General features: G+C 58.7%; 1 protein-coding gene across 1 annotated transcript; it reads right to left on the bottom strand.

Moving 5' to 3' along the window:
- Window positions 1-179: 179 nt before the first annotated feature.
- On the bottom strand, window positions 180-17,530 carry FHOD1 (formin homology 2 domain containing 1). Its single transcript, XM_055146278.1, has 22 exons — window positions 17,262-17,530; window positions 10,141-10,247; window positions 9,726-9,790; window positions 9,344-9,411; window positions 9,157-9,262; window positions 8,811-8,905; window positions 8,427-8,538; window positions 8,250-8,344; window positions 8,016-8,159; window positions 7,753-7,910; window positions 7,400-7,666; window positions 5,246-5,361; window positions 4,550-5,157; window positions 2,598-2,753; window positions 2,235-2,417; window positions 2,028-2,147; window positions 1,790-1,951; window positions 1,249-1,439; window positions 963-1,155; window positions 716-878; window positions 438-638; window positions 180-364 (listed from the first exon to the last, which is right to left on the bottom strand). Exons 1-22 carry the CDS (start codon window positions 17,460-17,462, stop codon window positions 282-284), a joined length of 3,594 nt encoding a protein of 1,197 aa, XP_055002253.1. The 5' UTR covers window positions 17,463-17,530; the 3' UTR covers window positions 180-281.
- Between the last annotated feature and the right edge of the window lie 106 nt (window positions 17,531-17,636).

Genomic DNA, 17,636 nt, shown 5'->3' with positions numbered 1-17,636 from the left:
CTATGGTGTGGTGGATTCTTTTTAAGAAGGAAAATATTGTTGGATTAATTAAGAAAACTTTATTACACTCCTCATGTTCTGGGAGGTCTACTGCGTGCATGCACGCACACACACACACACACACACACACACGCACATACATACACACATAATACTGTTAAAGGCATTGGCCACGAGGCAGGGCAGGCCTGGAGTTGCAAAGAGCTTGGCCTCTGGCGCCCCCTCACACTAGTCCTGTGTAGCCTGAGCTGCAACTGTGTCCAGGTCTGCAGGCCACAGCGTCACACCTCCAGGCCGGTGCCCTTGCTCAGCCCCAGTGCCTGTACCAGGTCTTCTCCGAGCCCGCTCTTCAGCGTTCGTCTCACTGCAGGGACAGAGCGAGGTTGGAGGGGGGTGACGGGGTGAAAGCAGGCAGTGGGCAAGGCAGGGGTACTCACAGGACTTGCGGTTGCCTCGGGATCGCTTGCGTTCCCGAGCAGCCAAGGCCCGCGGGCTGCTCTTGGTCACTGATTGCACGAGTAGGTCCATGATCTCATCGGAAGTGTCACTGGGTAAGCTGGAGCCAGGGGGCTCCTCAGGGGGGGCGGTGGAAGGCCCCGGCGCTGTGGCCATGACTGGAGAGCTACCTTGGACCATGCCTGCAGGAGGCCAGGGAGGGACGTAAGAACCACGGGGTGCCAGATCCCACTGTCCCCACCTTGGCCGCAGGTCCCACCTCTGCTGCGGCGGGCATGTGTGGAGTCCTCGGGCCTGCTGGTCAGCAGACTCTTCATGCTGGCATGACTGTCGGCATCACCTCGGCCCGGCCCGCTGCCCACAGCCACGGGGACAGATGGGTGGCTGGGGACTTCCCCAGCCACGCCTGAGAACTTCTCTGTCTGGAGAGGCGAGCAGGGCAAGCTGAGCACAAGGAAGGGGATCGTGGGGATCGTGGCTGGGACCTGGCAGGCAGGGGCACCCACCTCAGTGATCATGCGGCCCCGGGTCTTGTTGCGCTCCCTGTATGTGGCCCGTTTGCGCTGCTGCTGCAGCACGCGCTCCCGGCAGGTGCGGTATTCCAGCGCGAACTCCCGCAGCGTGTGGCAGAACTGCGTGATGCGCACCTCACGGGCTGCCTGCGCCGTGTAGCCCAGGTAGAGCAGGAAGGCGTGAAACCTAGGCAGGAGAGGTGCGGTGGGACAGTGAGTGCAGCTTGGGGTTTGAGGGATGGTGGTAGCGTCCTCGCCTCTCCAGGGCTCCTGCCCCCACCTGTTGCAGACGCGGCGGTGCACGACCCTCAGCATGTGAACCCGGCGGGCACACTGGGTCAGGAAGTGTGTGAGGCGGTTCCGCAGAGCAGGGGCCAGTTCGTGCTTGGCCAAGCCCCGCAGACTTTCCTCAGCGGCCCGGCTCCGGCGCTCCAGCTGCCCCAGGTTCTCATCTAGCTGCTCAAAGTCCACCTAGTAAAGCAGGGGAACGCACACTGGTCTCCCCGACCCTGAAACCTTGCAGCTTCTGGTTGGCAAGCTGGGCCTGATGGACACAGACATCTGCTCTGAACATTCTGGAATGCAAGAATCAGATGGGGGCGAGCATGCAATGCAGTGGGAGGTCAAGAGGACTCGAGCAGAGTGGTGGCGCCACTGAGATGGAGAGACAGAGGAGGTGTCGCCAGGCCAATGAAGGACTTTCTAGAGAGGACAGCCTGGGCCCACACCTGTAGCCTGAACACGCCCCGGCAGCGCAGCCCAGGTCAGCCTCGCTCCCTCAGGCCGGGCCAGGCTCTGGCAGGCCTGTGATTGGTGCTCACCTTGGCACAGCGGGTCAGGGCGGGGATTTCTGAGTAGAAGTCGGAGGAATCAGGCCGGGTCTGGAGCACCAGGCTGCAGAGATGGTGCAGCAGTGACTGCCGACGCACCGTGTCCTTCACCTCGGACACCTTCTCCAGGTAGCTCAGCTCAAAGCCGCTGCTCTGAAATGACCTGGTCTGAGCCTTTCCTGGTTGGCTCCGAAGCCCCAGCCCCCATAGCCCGCAGGTGCTCACTCACCTGGGAGCCATTGAGGAAGTTGCCCACGGCCAGCAGCGTGGCCAGGATACAGCGGAAGGTGGCATTCTGCACCAGCTGTTCCATGCCCACTTTCAGATCGAACAGTGGCTCGGCGATTTCCTGACGCGGGAGACCGGGGACTCAGACTCCTGGTGCCCATCAGGCTCACCTGTGCCCACTGCCCGTCCTCACCCACAAACCAGGTACCCGCTCCATGCCGTCATAGTCCAGCTTGAAGGCCCAGAGTTGGAGGCGGGCAGCCAGGCCCCCGATGGAGGCGAGGGTCATCAGGAAACTCTCAGCGGGGCCCAGTGGTATGTCCGGGCTGGCCAGCTGAGCCTCCTCAATCTTCTGCCGTTCTTCCTCTGTGGGCATCATGGTCAGGAGCTTCTAGAAGTGTAGCCGCCACGCCCCCGTGGCCCCTTGGTCAGTGTGGGCATCTGGAATTGGTCTCGAATTCTTCCCAAGGGAGCCCCAGGATGCCGACTATGCTCGGCAGAAACACCCCACAAGCTCCCTGTCCAAAGGAGAGGCCCGCCTCCCGCCCAGCGCCCTGTCGGGTGTCCCCACCTCAATGCCGTCCTTGCTGACCGCAAACTCATCAAAGTTGAGCAGGGCAGCCTTGATGACGTGCACAGGCGGCAGCGTGGTCAGGCCGATGTTGATGGCGTTGCTGCGCTTTGGGTCCAGCACCGTGGTCATTGTCCGGCGGCCCTCCCCAGCTTTCTTTGGAAGGGAGGAGGAGGAGGGCAGCAATGTAAGGCTGGGGAAGCGGGGAGGTAGAGCAGCAGTCCAAGCACATGCCTGAAAGGCCCTGCAGGGTTACTCCACATCAGGAGTTACTCCACATCAGGATTCTTGGGCGTGTCAGGCCTTGGGATTCAGTGACCAGTCAGGGCTCGGTGGGTCTCTTGCTGAGATCTCAGAGAAATCCCCACACAGTTCTCTCTCTCAGTTTCCCAGTGTACGGGAGTGAGGGGGTGGTGGGATTAGTGACTGGCCTGTGCAGCTCTGGGCCCTCCTGCACTGGGTTTACCTGGTGGATGAAGGTGGGGTTCCCTACTGTAGGATAACATTGGTTTGTCCTTCCTCCCTTGCCACAAGGAGTTTAGGTTTAAGTGCTCTGGAGACACTCCCATCCCTTTATCTGTAAACTCTTCTCTGCACCCTCCTTCCCAAGCAGTTAATCACCTTTCCCCTAATCATATTCTGTTATCTTGTAAGATTAGATCCTTCTAAGGACTCTGAACTTGTATTATAAGTTAGTGTCTTTTGCAAAGTTTACCTTAAAGCAATGTCCTTTCTGTATGGACACAGGAAGACAGTTAATATTGTGCTTGTAACTTGGGAGTTGATTGACTCCAATAATATTTAATCCTGGGCATCTGCTTTCTCGACTCAGTTGCCCTTAGTTCCAGCACCCCAAAAGCAGGGTCCTGACGAGGGACAGAATAGACCCAGGGCAAGCTGTGAGCTACCCTGGCATCAAAATGGGCCAGGCCAAAGCGCCACAATACTCAACTACAAGTTGAGGGCATGATCATGGACAATGCTGTCATGATCCAAAGGTAACGACGAGATTAGGATCCTGCTGGGGTTAAGAAGACTAACCTGGCCTGAGGACTGTGGTCTGGAATATGTAGTGAGATGTCCTCAGGAAGAACCAAACTTTACATCTCTTACTGTGCTCATACAGAATGACATTGCTAGAAATATTAGAAGTACATTTACTATAACTATTTAAGTAGATTACTAGCTCACACCCCCACCCTCGAGTGGATCTCCTTAGTTGAGATTTCCTTAGATGAGATTTTGTTAATTTCCTGAGAAATGGTTTTACCCTTATTTGATTTGTTAATGTTCAATCCACCTTTGTGTCACCACCCTACGTAATTTGCTATATAAACTAAGACTGGGGCACTGAGGGGGAGAGAAAGAAGACAAGGGAGACAGAGGAAGAAGGAGACCGAAGAAGGAGAAGAAAGGAGACAGAGGAGAGAGAGGAAGAAGACGGAAGAGACGGAGGAGGAAGACAGAGGAGACAGAGGAAGAAGACAGAGGAGACAGAAGAAGAGAGAGGGGATAGAGGAAGAAGACAGGGGAGACAGAAGAAGACGACACAAGAGAAGACACAGAAGACACACGGGAAGACATAGAAGCGAAGGAGACAACACAGACAGAAGGAGACACAAGCAGAGACAGAGCAGTCGGAAGAGACCAGAGGAGAGACTACAGAGACAGAGACAGAGAGACAGACAGAAGCAGGGGAGACACTGAAGCAGAGCTCAAGGCAAAAGAAGTGAGAGTGAGCGGGGGCGAGAGAGAGAAGCAGAACGGGAACGGAGATGGGAATAAACTGCCATTGAGACCAACCAGCTTGGCTCTGTTCCTTCCTTCGCCTGCCTCATCATCGCCATCAACCTCCCCAGGGTGGGGGAAGTGGCTGGAGACTACCGAACGCGGGCAGCGGGAGAGATAGAGCCCTGCTGGTCCTTTTCTCTTTTGTGTTTTTACACACCTACCTTGGAAGGTAGCACATCCTTGGCCCGGGACTCGAACAGATGCTCCAGTCGGGCTGTGTCCACCGAGACAGGCTCCAGGGAGGCCCATAGGGTGGGGCAGGGCCCAAAGCGACTCCGAGGGGCCCCTGGGCCCCCAGTCAGCTTTAACTCCCGCCAGAAGAGTTTCACAGTCTTCCTCTTGGTGGGAAAGGCTGGGCCATCAGGTGCAGAGGGAGGAAGAGGGGCAATGGGGGGTGGAGGGGGTGGCGAGAAGGGACCTTTGATGGGTGGGGGAGGTGGCGGTGGGGGAGGTGGTGGGCCTCCAGAGAATGAGGGTAGTAGGGGTGGTGGGGGTGGGACCCCTTTCCCAGTCTCCATAGGCTCCATGTTCAGCATGTCCTGGTCCTCGTCTTCCCCCAGATCTGAAAAGTCCAGGTCCCCAATGCAGAGCTTGGGGACTCGGGCCGGAAGCTCCTGGGTGGGCTCAACCTTGGGGCGTGGTGGAGACGGTAGCTCTCTGGACTCTGGGTCAAGGCTTCGCTGGGACCAGAGCAGCACTCGGTGGGTAGGGCTCTGGGGTGTTCTGGGTCCAGGGGCTGCCTCGGGGGAGCTCCAGAGTTCCCGAGTATCTAGAGAAGTGGGAGCAACTGTCGGCATCCTGCCTTGGGAGGGGGCAGTAGAGCAGCAAGGGTAGATCCCGCCCATCCGCTGACCTACCTGGGTGCCCGTCAGTCTCATCGGACATGACCCCAGCCAGGGCCTCCGCCCGGCCCTGGGCCAGTGCAGCCTGCTTCTCTGTTTCCGCTGCTGCCACATTCTCCAGGAACCGGGCTCTGGAGGGAAGTGCTGTTAGTGAGGACAGCTAAGGACCCCCTCCCCCCACCACCCCGCGTGTGACATATGCTTTGTGGGGGAATCCAGGCTCTCCCCCTAATTTCAGGCACACACAGACCAGACAGGAACAGTGCATGCACCGAGCAGACCCCGAGACCAGCTCCCAGTCAGTTCACAGCTGGACAAACCACCCCACCCCAGCATTTCTGGATTGCCTCTTCTAGACCACACTTCCTCCGCATCCTTGCTACCTCTCAGTGTCTATGTCCTGAGTCTAGGCCAGTGTCTCCCAAAATGGGTAATGTCACCCTCTTTTGTCACTGGAATTATCCGGGGCGGTAGACCTGGGAGTAGCCTTAAGGGCAGAGTAATTTCCTTCTTTTGAAAAGGGGCAATAAGCCAGATCATTGTTTTTGTCTTGGGGCCACACCCAGCAGTGCTCAGGGGTCACTCCTGGCTCTGCACTCAGGAATTACTTAGGGGACCATATGGGATGCCAGGGTCAATGTATGCAAGGCAAATACCCTACCCACTGTATTGGTTTTTTTTTTTTTCTTTTTGGGTCACACCTGGCAATGCACAGAGGTTACTACTGGCTCTGCACTCAGGAATCACCCCTGGCAGTGCTCAGGGGACCATATGGGATGCTGGGAATCGAACCCGGGTTGGCCGCGTGCAAGGCAAATGCCCTACCCGCTGTGCTATTGCTCCAGCCCCTACCCACTGTATTATCGCTCTGGCCTCATGAGTTTGGGAACTTTTGTCCTAGACGAAGACCCTTGGAAAGGGATGGGGCCAGCTGTTTGAATGGGCACACCAGAGTGTCCCTCCCCGGCATGGCTGGGAGCTTCTGAAAGCTATGGCCTATGCCCCCAAAAGGGTCTGACATTGGCCCTCAGTTTATATTTCTCCGTCCCTCTCGGAGAGCCCGGCAAGCTACCGAGAGTATCCTGCCCGCACGGCAGAGCTGGCAAGCTACCCATGGCGTATTTGATATGCCAAAAACAGTAACAACAAGTCTCACAATGGAGACGTTACTGGTGCCCGCTCGAGCAAATCGATGAACAACGGGACGACAGTGCTACAGTGCTATATGCTGAGCTATATAGCACAGCTATATACAGTGCTACATGCTGCTTTGGCATCTCCAGCCCCCATCCCTCCCTCAGCCTTTGGTCGCTTCTCCAGCCACCTGCTCCAGGCCTCTGGTTCCCCCACCCTAGAATGAGAAGACAGGAGATTGTCCTACGAGTTGTCATCACTGATGCATGGGGAGCACTAGGACCTTAGGGAGCCACTTCGTGGTGCTTGGTCTCGGCTAGCCAAGGAGGCCTAAGTCTGGGAGGGCTGGGCCAGAGTCCCCCAGCCGGGGCTGCATCGTGCACGTGGAACCCCTGTCTAGGAAGCCTGAATCTTCCACGAACACCTAGCACGTGGCAGGCCTGGCAGGCTGGTCTCTGTACTTACTCCGGGCCTGCCCAGTAGGGGTCTAGGGGACAGGTGGGCTCTCAGGGGCTCGGGGGGTGAGTGTGAGGGAAAAAGAGATGGTAATCGTGGTTCCTGCTCCACCCCGAATCCCAGTTACTCAGAGTCACACAGATGGGCAGTGATGTTGTGGCTTCCTCCCTCCCCCCAATGTGAAGACAATGGGATGGGGAAAACAGGACATGTGAATACGGAAGTGGAGGGGGGTTAGCAGTGTAGGGTCTAGTAAGAGACAGGGCAGAACACGAGAAGAAACAGTGACAGAAAAGGCACAACGGGAGTGGGTAGGGCAGGTGCCAGGCAGTAATGAGGTGGCAGGCCAGAAAGACCAAGAGAAGCTGTTGGAGGAGGGTCCCTTTAGAGCGGAACCCTGCCCCCAGCAGTCACTTACCAAACAGGAACAGTTTGGTGAAGTCTGGAAGGAAAGAAAGAAAAGCACGGGTCTGGGCAGAAGAGTTTGGACAGAGGAGGAGCAAGGCCCGTGGAGGGCTGCAGAGCAGAGGGATAGTTGGGAGAGAAGAGCCCTGGGGCCACCTCCATCTCACTACTTACTTATAGACACTCCTCTCGCAGGAACTGTCTGCTGAGATGATAGGAAAGAAGCTCATCGAAGCATGGGGATTGGACGGAGGGCTCATGGGTCTGGAGGCGGTGCCTGTCGGTGAGGCGGGGCCTCTGGGCGATGTGGGAACTGCAGGGCTGGAGGCGGTGCCTGTCGGTGAGGCGGGGCCTGAGGGCCTGGAGGCGGGGCCTATCAGCAAGGTGGGAGTCGAAGGGCTGGAGGCGGGGCCTGTCGGGCTGGAGGCGGGGCCTGTTGGGCTGGAGGCGGGGCCTGTCAGGAGACTGAGCCAGTAGGATGCTACACCCTTTCCATGGGGTTGGGGGCCAAGGGGGCGCTTTCTTACCTAGGCTCTGGGGTTCGCACAGGTCCTCCCCCACCTTCCAGAGATCGGCGACTCCTTTTGCCCTCCTCTGATGAAGGTTTCCTACGCTCCCGGCGCCCACCACTGGCAGTACAGGTTGCTGCTTCCTCTGTGTCACCATCCTCCAACCGCAGGGTGCTCTGGTTGAGGTGGGTGCAGAGGTGAGCCCCTGGGAGAGGCTCACGTAGGGGGTGTGGGGCTCTGGGGGATTGCACCCGTTCTCCCCTTCCCTCCTGCTGGCTCACCTCATACAGTACGAGCTGTGTGCGCAGGTCCACGTCCGTGCCGGCTGTGCTCAGGTGGCGGTGGACCAGGGCCTCCATGCCCTGCTGCTCCAGGGCATCTGTCACGTCATAGAAGGAGTCCTGATCTGGGAGTGCTGCCAGTGTCTGGGGGGCGAGGGGAGAAGGGCAAGACTCAGGGTGGTTGGAGGAGCCTGGGACTGGCCTTGGGTGCCCCCTCCCTCCTCCTCCCCATACCTTGTTGATGAGCGTCACTGTGTACACCAGCAATTCGGGATCAGCACCATTCTTCTCCTGCAGGATGGACACCAGATTGGCCCACGGAAGAGTGCCTGTCACACAGAAAGGGGTATAGTCACCCAGGGACCGGAAGCAGAGGGCTTTGGGTGGTGGGAGGGAGGGACAGGATCTGACCATTGGCGCTGGCTACAGAGTTGACTGCACGGATGAACAGCGGTGCATTGTTCTCTGAGTATTCCACGAACACCAGCAGCAGCTTCAAGGCTGTCTTCACCACCAGGCGGGACTGAGGGAGGAGTGACCACATGACTGGCTTGGGCCAGATCTGTGCCAGCCCATGTGTGTGTGTGGGGGGTGCGGGGGTGGGGGGCGCGGATAGGCTTCGATGATTGGACTCAGAAAGGACCATCTAGGCAGGAAGATTCAGGCTCCCTCCCAGGGAGAGAAATGCCCTGTGGGCCTGGCGGAGTGTCAGGGATATCCCATTCCAGCCCACTCTGCAGAGAGATACAATGGGGACAAGGGTGGAGGGCTGGGTGGGGGGAGGGGGTCACTTACCAGACTGGCACACAGTGTGTACAGCCACTGCACAGTCTCACTGTGGGCCACCACTCCTAGCATCCCATCCACAAAAAGCATCAGCTGGCCCAGTGCTGAAGATACAGGGACGAGAGGTTAAGAAAGGGCGGCTGGGGGCTGGAGCCATAGTACAGCAGGTAGGACGGTTGCCGTGCATGCAGTGGACCTGGTGTGTTTGGTCCCCAGCATCCCATATGGTCCCCTGAGCACTTCCAGGAGTAACTCCTGAGTGCAGAGACGGGAGTAACCCCCCAAGCATGGCCGGATGTGGCCCCCAAACCAAAACAAGAGTGGCGGAGGTCAGAGAGCCTGGGGATGGCCTGACCTCGGAGGATGTAGGTCTGATAGTTGTGGTCAGCAGCAGCACCCACGCGGATCAGGCAACTCAGCCCTTCTGAGTGGACGAATTCGGGTACGAGGTCTTTGTCCTCCTGCGGGCACCACTAGGGAGTTAAGGCAGGGGTCCCAGGCTGGCTGCCCAGTCCCAGCCCCAGCCCCCTTCTGGGCATCACCTGGAAGATCTGCTTCAGTGAGAAGAGGGAGCGGCGGAGCTCAGGGCCACTGGAGCCATACAGCTTTTCTGCAAGGTAGGAGGGCATGGGCCAGGGGACACCGAAACCTTCTTCTACACCCCCCTGCCCTTCACAGAATCTTCTAGAACCTTGACCCTCCCACCTTCTCCACTCCCTGATGCCAGCAGCCCCCCTGCAGTCTATTGTGCTATTAGCTTTGGCTCTGGGAAGAAAGGTCAGGAGAGGAATGAGGAGAGGTTATATATCCTTCATCCAACGTGCCCTGACCTCTGAGGCTAGTACAGGCCTGAATGAACCGGAGCTGGCTGGGCTGAGTGTCAGGGTGGGGGGCTGCTGGATCCCAGTTCCCTCACACACTCACCCAAGATGGCACTGACCCTTACGGAGAGCTGGGTGCGCAGGATCAGCGTAGGCTTCCGCCCTTTGCTAGAATCAAACAGCTCTGTCAGCAGCTCCCAGCCCGTCCCCGGCCCGCCTCCTCCCCCACCCCGACACCAAGACACCCAGCTCCTTCCTCTAAGAGCCCAGGAGAGGGCCAGATGGGGGCGAGGGAGTGTGTGCAGACACAGGCATCTCAGGTATGTGAAAGAGACCCCACTCCCATCCCAGGAACACTGGCCCGTCTTGGGATTCCCCTGGCACTGTTCCCTGGGGCAGCAGGAGGGGGCCCACACTCGGCTTAGCGATCAGATGTCTTGGGTGCTGACACTCGAGACAGGCCCTGGCCAGGGCAAATGTGGGGGCCAGCTGGCCCTCCCGGCCCCACGGGCTCTGACCTGATCTCATCATAGAAGCCCTCGAGCATCTCCCGCTGCTCTTCCAGGGACAGCTCGGGGTCCAGGTAAAATCCGGAGGGAGACACCTGCAGGGCACAGTCCTCCAGCTGGGGGGCAAAGGAAACGGCTGTTAGAGCTGGGTGGAGGAGGCGGACATGAAGGAGAGAGGGACAAAGACAGTCCACCTTCTTCCCAGGTGCGGGCCGTGACCTGCAGGTCAACTGCATCCGGGCATTTCTTCGGCTATTATTTCTCACGTGCTCTTCATGTGCAAGTGGGAACGAGTCTCGGGCCAAGCTTGCTCCTGCCTTGTCTCTGGACCTACCCATTCTTTCACTGTCAGATGAGATAGCCGCCTTTGGAATGCGTCCCTGACCTCCTCTAGGCAGCCCGCTGCAGCCCGTGAGTGGCCCCCTCTGAGGCCCTCTCCTCCGCCGGCTCTCCCGGACACGTGTCCTTTGCCACAAATCAGATGTCCTCGTGACGCCCTTGCCCTCTGTGTGCACTGAAGAGCCTTCAGAGCAGCTCGCACACAGTAAGTGCTTATTCAGCGGGTAGGGTGTTTGCCTTGCACGCGGCCGACCCGGGTTCAAATCCCAGCATCCCATATGGTCCCCTGAGCACGGCCAAGGGTAATTCCTGAGTGCAGAGCCAGGAGTAACCCCTGTGCATCGCCAGGTGTGACCCAAAAAGCAAAAAAAAAAAAAAAAAAAATCCAAACAAACAGTAAGTGCTTACTAAATGTTCACTCTGCTATTGCGCACCAATAAGGAAGGGGAGCGGGGTGACTGGGAGGAAGTTCCTGCCTTCCAGGAAGTTCACAGCCCTGCGGGGTGATAAGCTGTGGCCATGGAGCCCCAGGAGAAAGTGTGAAGAATGCTGGGAGGTGCAAGCTAAGGTGCGGGCAGTGCTCTGTGTGTGTGTGTGTGTGTGTGTGTGTATGTGTGTGTGCATGAATGTGTGTGTGTCAGTGAGGAGTTAGAGGCTCGCCAGTCCTTGCCTGGGTTTCATCCTTGGCACTGAAATGGCCCCCAGGTCTGGCCCCCAAGCAGCACAATGGCAGATGGTTTTAGGACATGACTCAGTCTGGAGGGCCTGGATCTCTGCATCTGTAACACAGGGACACATGTGCCATTCCTGCGTCTGCTTGCTCCTGCCTAACCTGGCTTCCCTTCACCTTCTGGGTGTGACCCACAGGGTGTGACACTGGTCCCTTGAGAAGTGCCTGCCCTGAGGTCTAGGAGGGGACTTTGGAGTCTGAGCTCATCACGGAGTCTCTCCTGGACCCTGCCCTCCAACACACATGGTCCAACATTCAGGCTCAGCAGAGTCCCTGCAGCAGTCCCCCTGAGGTGCTATGGCTGAGAGAGAGCCCACCCCAGTGTGTGTTCCTGCTGGTCCAGGTCCAGCTGCCCTAAGTGCCCCCCCAACCCCCGGGGAGAAAGCGAGTCCTGCTCATGCCCCCAACTCTCCCTGCGCTTAGCATCCCTACTCCTGCTGAATGCCCGACCCAGTTCTTTCCTGCTGGCAGTTTAGTCTGGGAGGCCCTTGGGTGACACCAACCCCCACCCTCCCACCCCCGCCCAGGCCATGGGACATAGGACAAACACTCTAGCCTGTTCTCTGTCCCACTTCCTGCCTGGCAGCCTGCCCTTCCCTTGGGCAGGCCTGGCCTCTCGCCTCCCTGGGCGCAAAGTCATCTTCTCCAGTGCCTACTGGGAACAGGCTTGAGGGAACAGGCAAGGCCCCGGGGCTGGGGTGCTCCGTCCAGGACCAGTTCCAGCTCCGCTGAGAGTTGAGGGCAACCCCAAATTCCTTGGAGCCTCCTTCCCAAAGGGTGACTCAGCAATCTTGCCCCTCCCCCGTCCAGGGCAGCTGCATCACCCTCTACCATGGCCTGGAGGACTCTGGGACTGCACAGACCTATTTCTCCTAGAGCCACAACTCTCCCCTCACAAAGAATCCTCCTAGTCTCACGCATGGAGAATAGCTCCTCCAGGCAAACAGACAGACGGACCGGGCTGGCTTTAGGTGCCTGGGGACTCTGCAGCAGGGTACGAGACCTTGCGTCTGCCTTCCCTTCCTCCCAGGCCACCGGGGGATCAGACAGATCGGGACAATGAATGGAGGAGGGCCTCTGGCCAGGGAGCTTATGAAGCGGAGGGGTGGGGTTCCGTGAAAGTAAATACCAGAAGGTGATCAGATACTCCCGGAACTGCCTACACACCCAGGGAGATGTGGGGTACTCCGATGTGTGCTCACCAGCCCGCACAGGCCCAGGGAGCACACCCACACAGCCCGGGCTGGCTCTCTTCCCCGCCTGCACACACGCACGCATGCACACACGCCCCCATGCAGAGTGGGGTGAGGAGGGTCTGTCCATCCAGCAGAGGGGCATCCTTCTGGGGCGTGGGCCCAATAGCTCAGTCCCCTCGTCTCAAGCTGCTTCTCCGAGCGGGTGGAACCCCAATCCCTGTGTGGGAGGGGCCGTGGCCTCTCCGGCCAGTCCTGCCTGAACCCTATTTCTAGGGAGGAGGTGAAGAGGACACAGCCAGCTGGAGCCTCCAGGACAGTGTCCCCTAGCCCCAGCTGCCTTTCCTGCATGGAGACAACGGCGGGGAGCCAGCTAGGGTCAGGCAAGCAGCAAAGAGGGGAGACTTCCTGCCTGCTGGCTGGTACTTGTCCCTAACACTCCTGCCCCCTTCCTGGGGTCACCCTTTTGAAAGCTAAACCTCTGGACCTTGTTCCTCACACCCTGGGACTGGGCCAGGCCTCCCCCAACCCAGTCTCTGCTGGCCGCTTGGGCGAGCCATACTGCATACAGTATGCGTCCATTTTCTCCACTCCCTCCTGGCTCTCATCTGCCCCACTTCTCTGCTGTCTGTTTCGGGGGTAGGGGGCATCTTTCCAGAAAGATTCCCTCACTTTAGCCTCTAACCCGCTTCTTTCCTCTTGATTCTCTGAGGAGGGCTCAGGCTTTTCTGGCAGCTGTAACCAATTGGTTACATGTGTTGTTTTGTTTGTGGGTGCCAAGGATTGAACCCGGGCCTCACACATGCAAGGCCCGCACTTTATTGCTGAGCTATTGCTGAGCTGTGTTCCTGGCCTCCATTTGGTTTTCTATGTAGGAGCAAACTGAGGGGACTATGGTGTCTACTCCCCATGTTCCATGGTACTGGGAACCAGCCTTGGGGCCTCATACATGCGAATCACACGCTCTATCACTGAGCTGCTTAACTGCTCCCCACCCCCAATATATCTTACAACATCATAATCAGGTGAGAGAGACAGGGCCAGAGCCTGGTACAGGAAAGGTGGAGAAGGAAGATCCTATGAAAGACTCCTGAAAAACTACTGTTTCCTTCTTGCCTATAAATGCAGGGCCTCGGGTACTGAAGACCTTCCTATCCTATTATCCCGGGTCTCCAACTATACTGTGACTTTCTGGATGTGATGATAAGGATGGGCCTCGAGAAGGAGACCCTCATTTGGTGCTTCCTCTGAGCCCCCCTCTCCTACCCTGGGCTGCCTACTTCATGTGATTCTCCCAATAATCCTTCTTATTTATTTTTTTGGCTTTGGGACCACACCTGAAGATGCTCCTGGCTCTGCACTCAGGATCACTCCTGGCAGGACTCGGGGGACCATATGGGATGCTAATTGAACCCGGGTCAGCCTCTTGCAAGGCAAATGCCCTACCTGCTGTATTATCGCACTGGCCCCGTAATTCTCCTAATAATCCTTCTACAAGAAATTCCATGACTTCATCACAGGCATACAACCCAGGATGGAGCTGGGGCTAACTGGCTTAGATCTTGGGTCGAGGAACTTTGGAATTGCTCCAAGGGAGGCGGAGGAGGGGCTGGACCTGCAGGGTTGCCAAAGGCTTGTGACAGCTCTTTAGCCTCCTGGACTCTGCAAATATCCCAAACTGGTCCTCCCAGTTCCAGCAAGGGGCCTTGAATGTACACACAGGCATATATCCCACATGCGGCGGTAACTGTCCCCCTTTAGCCAGAACCTAGATCTTAGACTTACCAGGATCCCTCTCCTAGAATGTCCTGCAGATGCAACATTCCAGCCCCCAGGAGAGATGGGAGGAGGCCACGGCTCATGCCCACACCTCCATCTTCTCAAAATCTCTCAAAGAGAAATTTTGTTAGGGGCCCAAGGGCTCAAGTTCCACGCCAGCACGCCCTTGAGAGGTCACCACTTCAAGGCCAGCAAACATCCTAGGAGGAGACATTTGCATCCCCAGCTGGGAAAACACTGGGTGGTAATGGACCAAGGTCCAGGCTATTCCTGCTGCCAAGGGAAGGGGGCAGCACTCTCCCCAGAACCCATGCAGAAGTCAAAGTCATCCCCGAAGTGGTGGGGCCTTTGCAAGTCAGAGAAGGGCTCCTTAAGGGCCCAGAAGGACGGAGGAACCCAGAGAGCAGGACCCGGCTGCGCTGAGTAAGGAGACCAAGGGTCAGGATCTGGCCCCGACAGGTCTCTGGCTGGTGGAAGCTCTTACTAAGAGGGAAGACAGGTTCTCGAGTTCCCCTGGGGACACCACACAGGGCTCACAGCACTGCCAGGACCTTCCCCCTCCCTCACACACCAGGAGATGAGTCAGAGCCTGTGGCCAGGAGCTTCCTCCTAGACAGAGGAAATGAGCAAGGCCTTCTCAGGCCCGGGATCCTTTCAAAAGGAAGCCCCCAGGGGAATTTCAGAGGGGAGGCCTAGCCCCAGGGGGAGGAATTCCAGAGAAAGTGGGTGGCCCCTATGCCTCCCCAGGGGAGGCAGGGTCTGCAGGGGTTGGGGGTGATGGGGAAGGAGGGTCAGCACTCAGAGCAAGAGGGTAGCAACAGGCTGTGTCCTGTTCCGGCGCAAGACAATTGTACCTAGAATGAAGAAATGACAAGCGGCCCTTCTCTGGTTTCTGCCCAGGAAAAGAAAAGTCTAGGTTTCTGGGCCAGGTCTCCCCTCGGGAGAGCTAGCGATGCCGGCCTGAGCCATGACTGTGCTCCTGGGCAACCCTCATAGGACTGGGGGAGGAATCAGCTGTTGACATTTCCTGCAAGGAGGGGCCTGGCCCCCCTCGCTCTGCTCTCCCGTGTCCCTGCCCCTACCCTATTTTCAGCCTTTCTTCCTCCAGCCTTCTATTTTGGGGCTGTGGTCACAGTTTCTATTTGGGATGAGCACAACACAGAGCATCTGACCATTCCTGGCACAACTGCCAGCACCAGGGAGGCCTGGCACCAGACACCTTGGCAACCAGGGCCCACCTCCTTGTCCTGCCTGTAGGGGACTGGGCAGATCTCAGGTAGACTAGGTGGAGGACACTGGAAGTGGGGAGACTAGGAAAGGCTGAGCAGTGTGTGTGGGGGGAATACTTAACACATTCTCCCTCAGAGCCCCAAACTGTCCTCGGCCCGACACAGGGAACTAACGCGGGCCAGTTCCTAATGGGATGGAGAAGGGTTTCTAAATGAAGGATGTTTGTTTGCCTGTTTTGGGGCCACACCCAGCTGTGCTCCGGGCTTACTACTGGCTTTGCACTCAGGGATCATCCTGGCCAGCCTCAGGGGACCATAAGGGGTGCCCAGGATTGAACGCTGGTGAGCCTCATACAAGGCACAAGTTTACTTCCAGTACTGTCACTCCATTCCAGGGGGCTGGGGGTTTCTGAACCTCTTTCTCTTTCCGGGAGCTGACTTCCCAAACCTTCCCACTCCTAAATGGGAAAAGGGGTGTCAAGCCTCGGTCCTGGCCTCTAGTGAGGGTATGGAAGGAAAACAACCTACGGCTCCAGTCTTATTTCAGCACCAAGAGCTCAGGAGCAGGAAGGAGGACCCTGGAAGCTCAGCACCTCTATCTCCCCACAAGACTCATGCCCAACGGGTGTGAACTCGCATCTCGGTGTGCTTCCACGTCCTCTTCACTTTGCCCTCCGACCGGGGCAGAACAAGGGTGGGTGGCATCAAAATCTACAATGGGCACCGTGCAGCAACCTTCAGCGGTGGCTGTGCCCGGACACGCGCCACTTCCAGGCCAATATTCTCACCGCTCCCGCCCGCGCTGGGAGGCGGGGCAAGCTCGCGGCGCGAGGAATGCAGGCTGGGGGCCCGGCGCCCGGGGCACATTCCAGGGGAGACCCCGGGCCCTGGGGGGCAAGTTTGCGCAACTCGGCGCCCAATTAAGCTGGGAGCGGCGGAAGGGCACCCCCCATCAGCTCTCTCCTTCACCCCTAGCTGAGGACTGGCTGGCGAGGAACCCGGACAGGGGCGGGGGCGGGTAGGCTAATGGGCCTCCCAGAGTTCTGGCCCGGAAACCCAGCGCGCCGGAAAGGGCTGCCTGCGGGGGGCTGAGCACGGCCAGCGAGCGGGAGGGAGCTAGGGCGGGCCATCTGGAAAAGGGCCTCTCCGGGCCCTCGGCACTCGCCGACCGCCGGGCGCAGGCACAGCAGCGCAGGCCGCCTGTTTCAATTTAGGCCGGCCCGCCCCCTCCCTCCCAGCTGCGGCGGGTGTAAGCGACGGTGGCGGTGGCGACGGTGACTCAAAGGGTTTTCCCACCAGGGCAGCCGTCCGTGCTGTTGGTCTCAGGCCGGGAGGCTTTCCGGGGACTCCCCTTCGCCCCATGCAGTCTCTTATTGGCTCGTACTCCCAGGCCCCGTCCCACCTGCAGAACACTTAACCCGCAGCTCGCAAGGCAGCCGCCGGACAACGGCTCAGTCAACTACAGGGACCCGCCCCGGGCCCGCCCCTCCCCATGGTCCCGCCCCACTTACCTGAGCAGGTGGAAGCTAGCCCCACCCCAGCTCCTTCTCTAGGGCCGCTACAACCCCGACGTCTACGGCCAGTTACCCAGACAGACAAGCAGCGAGTAGACCACCCCCAGCTCCTCCCGAGGTGGGTTTTACTTTGCCAGGCGGCCTGGGTGACGCCGGCTACAAGTTTCTTCTCCCTCTGTAGTGTCCCTCGCACACCAGGGAGCGTGGCCCTGGGCCCTCGGCTCAAGACCTCCCCGGAGGGGCGCACCCGCTCCAGCCACTCCTCTAGAGGCACCTCCCAGAGGCTTTCATGGCGCCGACCGTGCACCCTCAATCATTGCTCCAGTCTTTCCCCAGCCCCTCTCACCTTGAGCGGAGCCCCCAGCAGGCGGTGCAGCGCCGGAATCTGAGCGCTTAGAGGCAGCGCCCCGTCCAGGCTGCAGGTGGGGGCCCGTCGTGGCTCTGGGAAGTTGGCACATGCGAAGGGGTCGGTATCCTCCAGGTACTGCACCCGCACGGTCACCACTGATACCGGATCCCCGTCCCCGCGGTCTTCCCCTCCCGCCATGGTTCTGCCGCTGGCCCGCGCCGCGCGTCTCCGGGAGGGTCGCCGCGATGTCTACTTAAACTTCTCCGGGCCGGGCCGGACCGGACGCCAGGGAGGAGGGGCGGGGCCAGAGGGAGGTGGGGCCCGAGGAAGGGGGTGGAGCCAAGACAAGCCCGAAAGCTCGAGGTGGGGACA

This window comes from Sorex araneus, chromosome 8, assembly GCF_027595985.1.
Source record: "Sorex araneus isolate mSorAra2 chromosome 8, mSorAra2.pri, whole genome shotgun sequence".
In the NCBI taxonomy this organism is placed as follows: domain Eukaryota; kingdom Metazoa; phylum Chordata; class Mammalia; order Eulipotyphla; family Soricidae; genus Sorex; species Sorex araneus.
The sequence above is the reverse complement of the archived record's forward strand: the minus strand, read 5'-3'. Positions and strand labels throughout refer to the sequence as shown.

Bases quoted from the DNA above. Each gene is read 5' to 3' on its own strand.
- FHOD1 (XM_055146278.1), bottom strand. From the start codon at position 17,462: ATGGCGGGAGGGGAAGACCGCGGGGACGGGGATCCGGTATCAGTGGTG. The intron at 9,263-9,343 runs GTGATGCCCAGA...TGGTGCCCGCAG, and splicing joins CACTGAAGCAGATCTTCCAG to GAGGACAAAGACCTCGTACC. The intron at 365-437 runs GTGAGTACCCCT...CTGTCCCTGCAG, and splicing joins CCGAGGCAACCGCAAGTCCT to TGAGACGAACGCTGAAGAGC.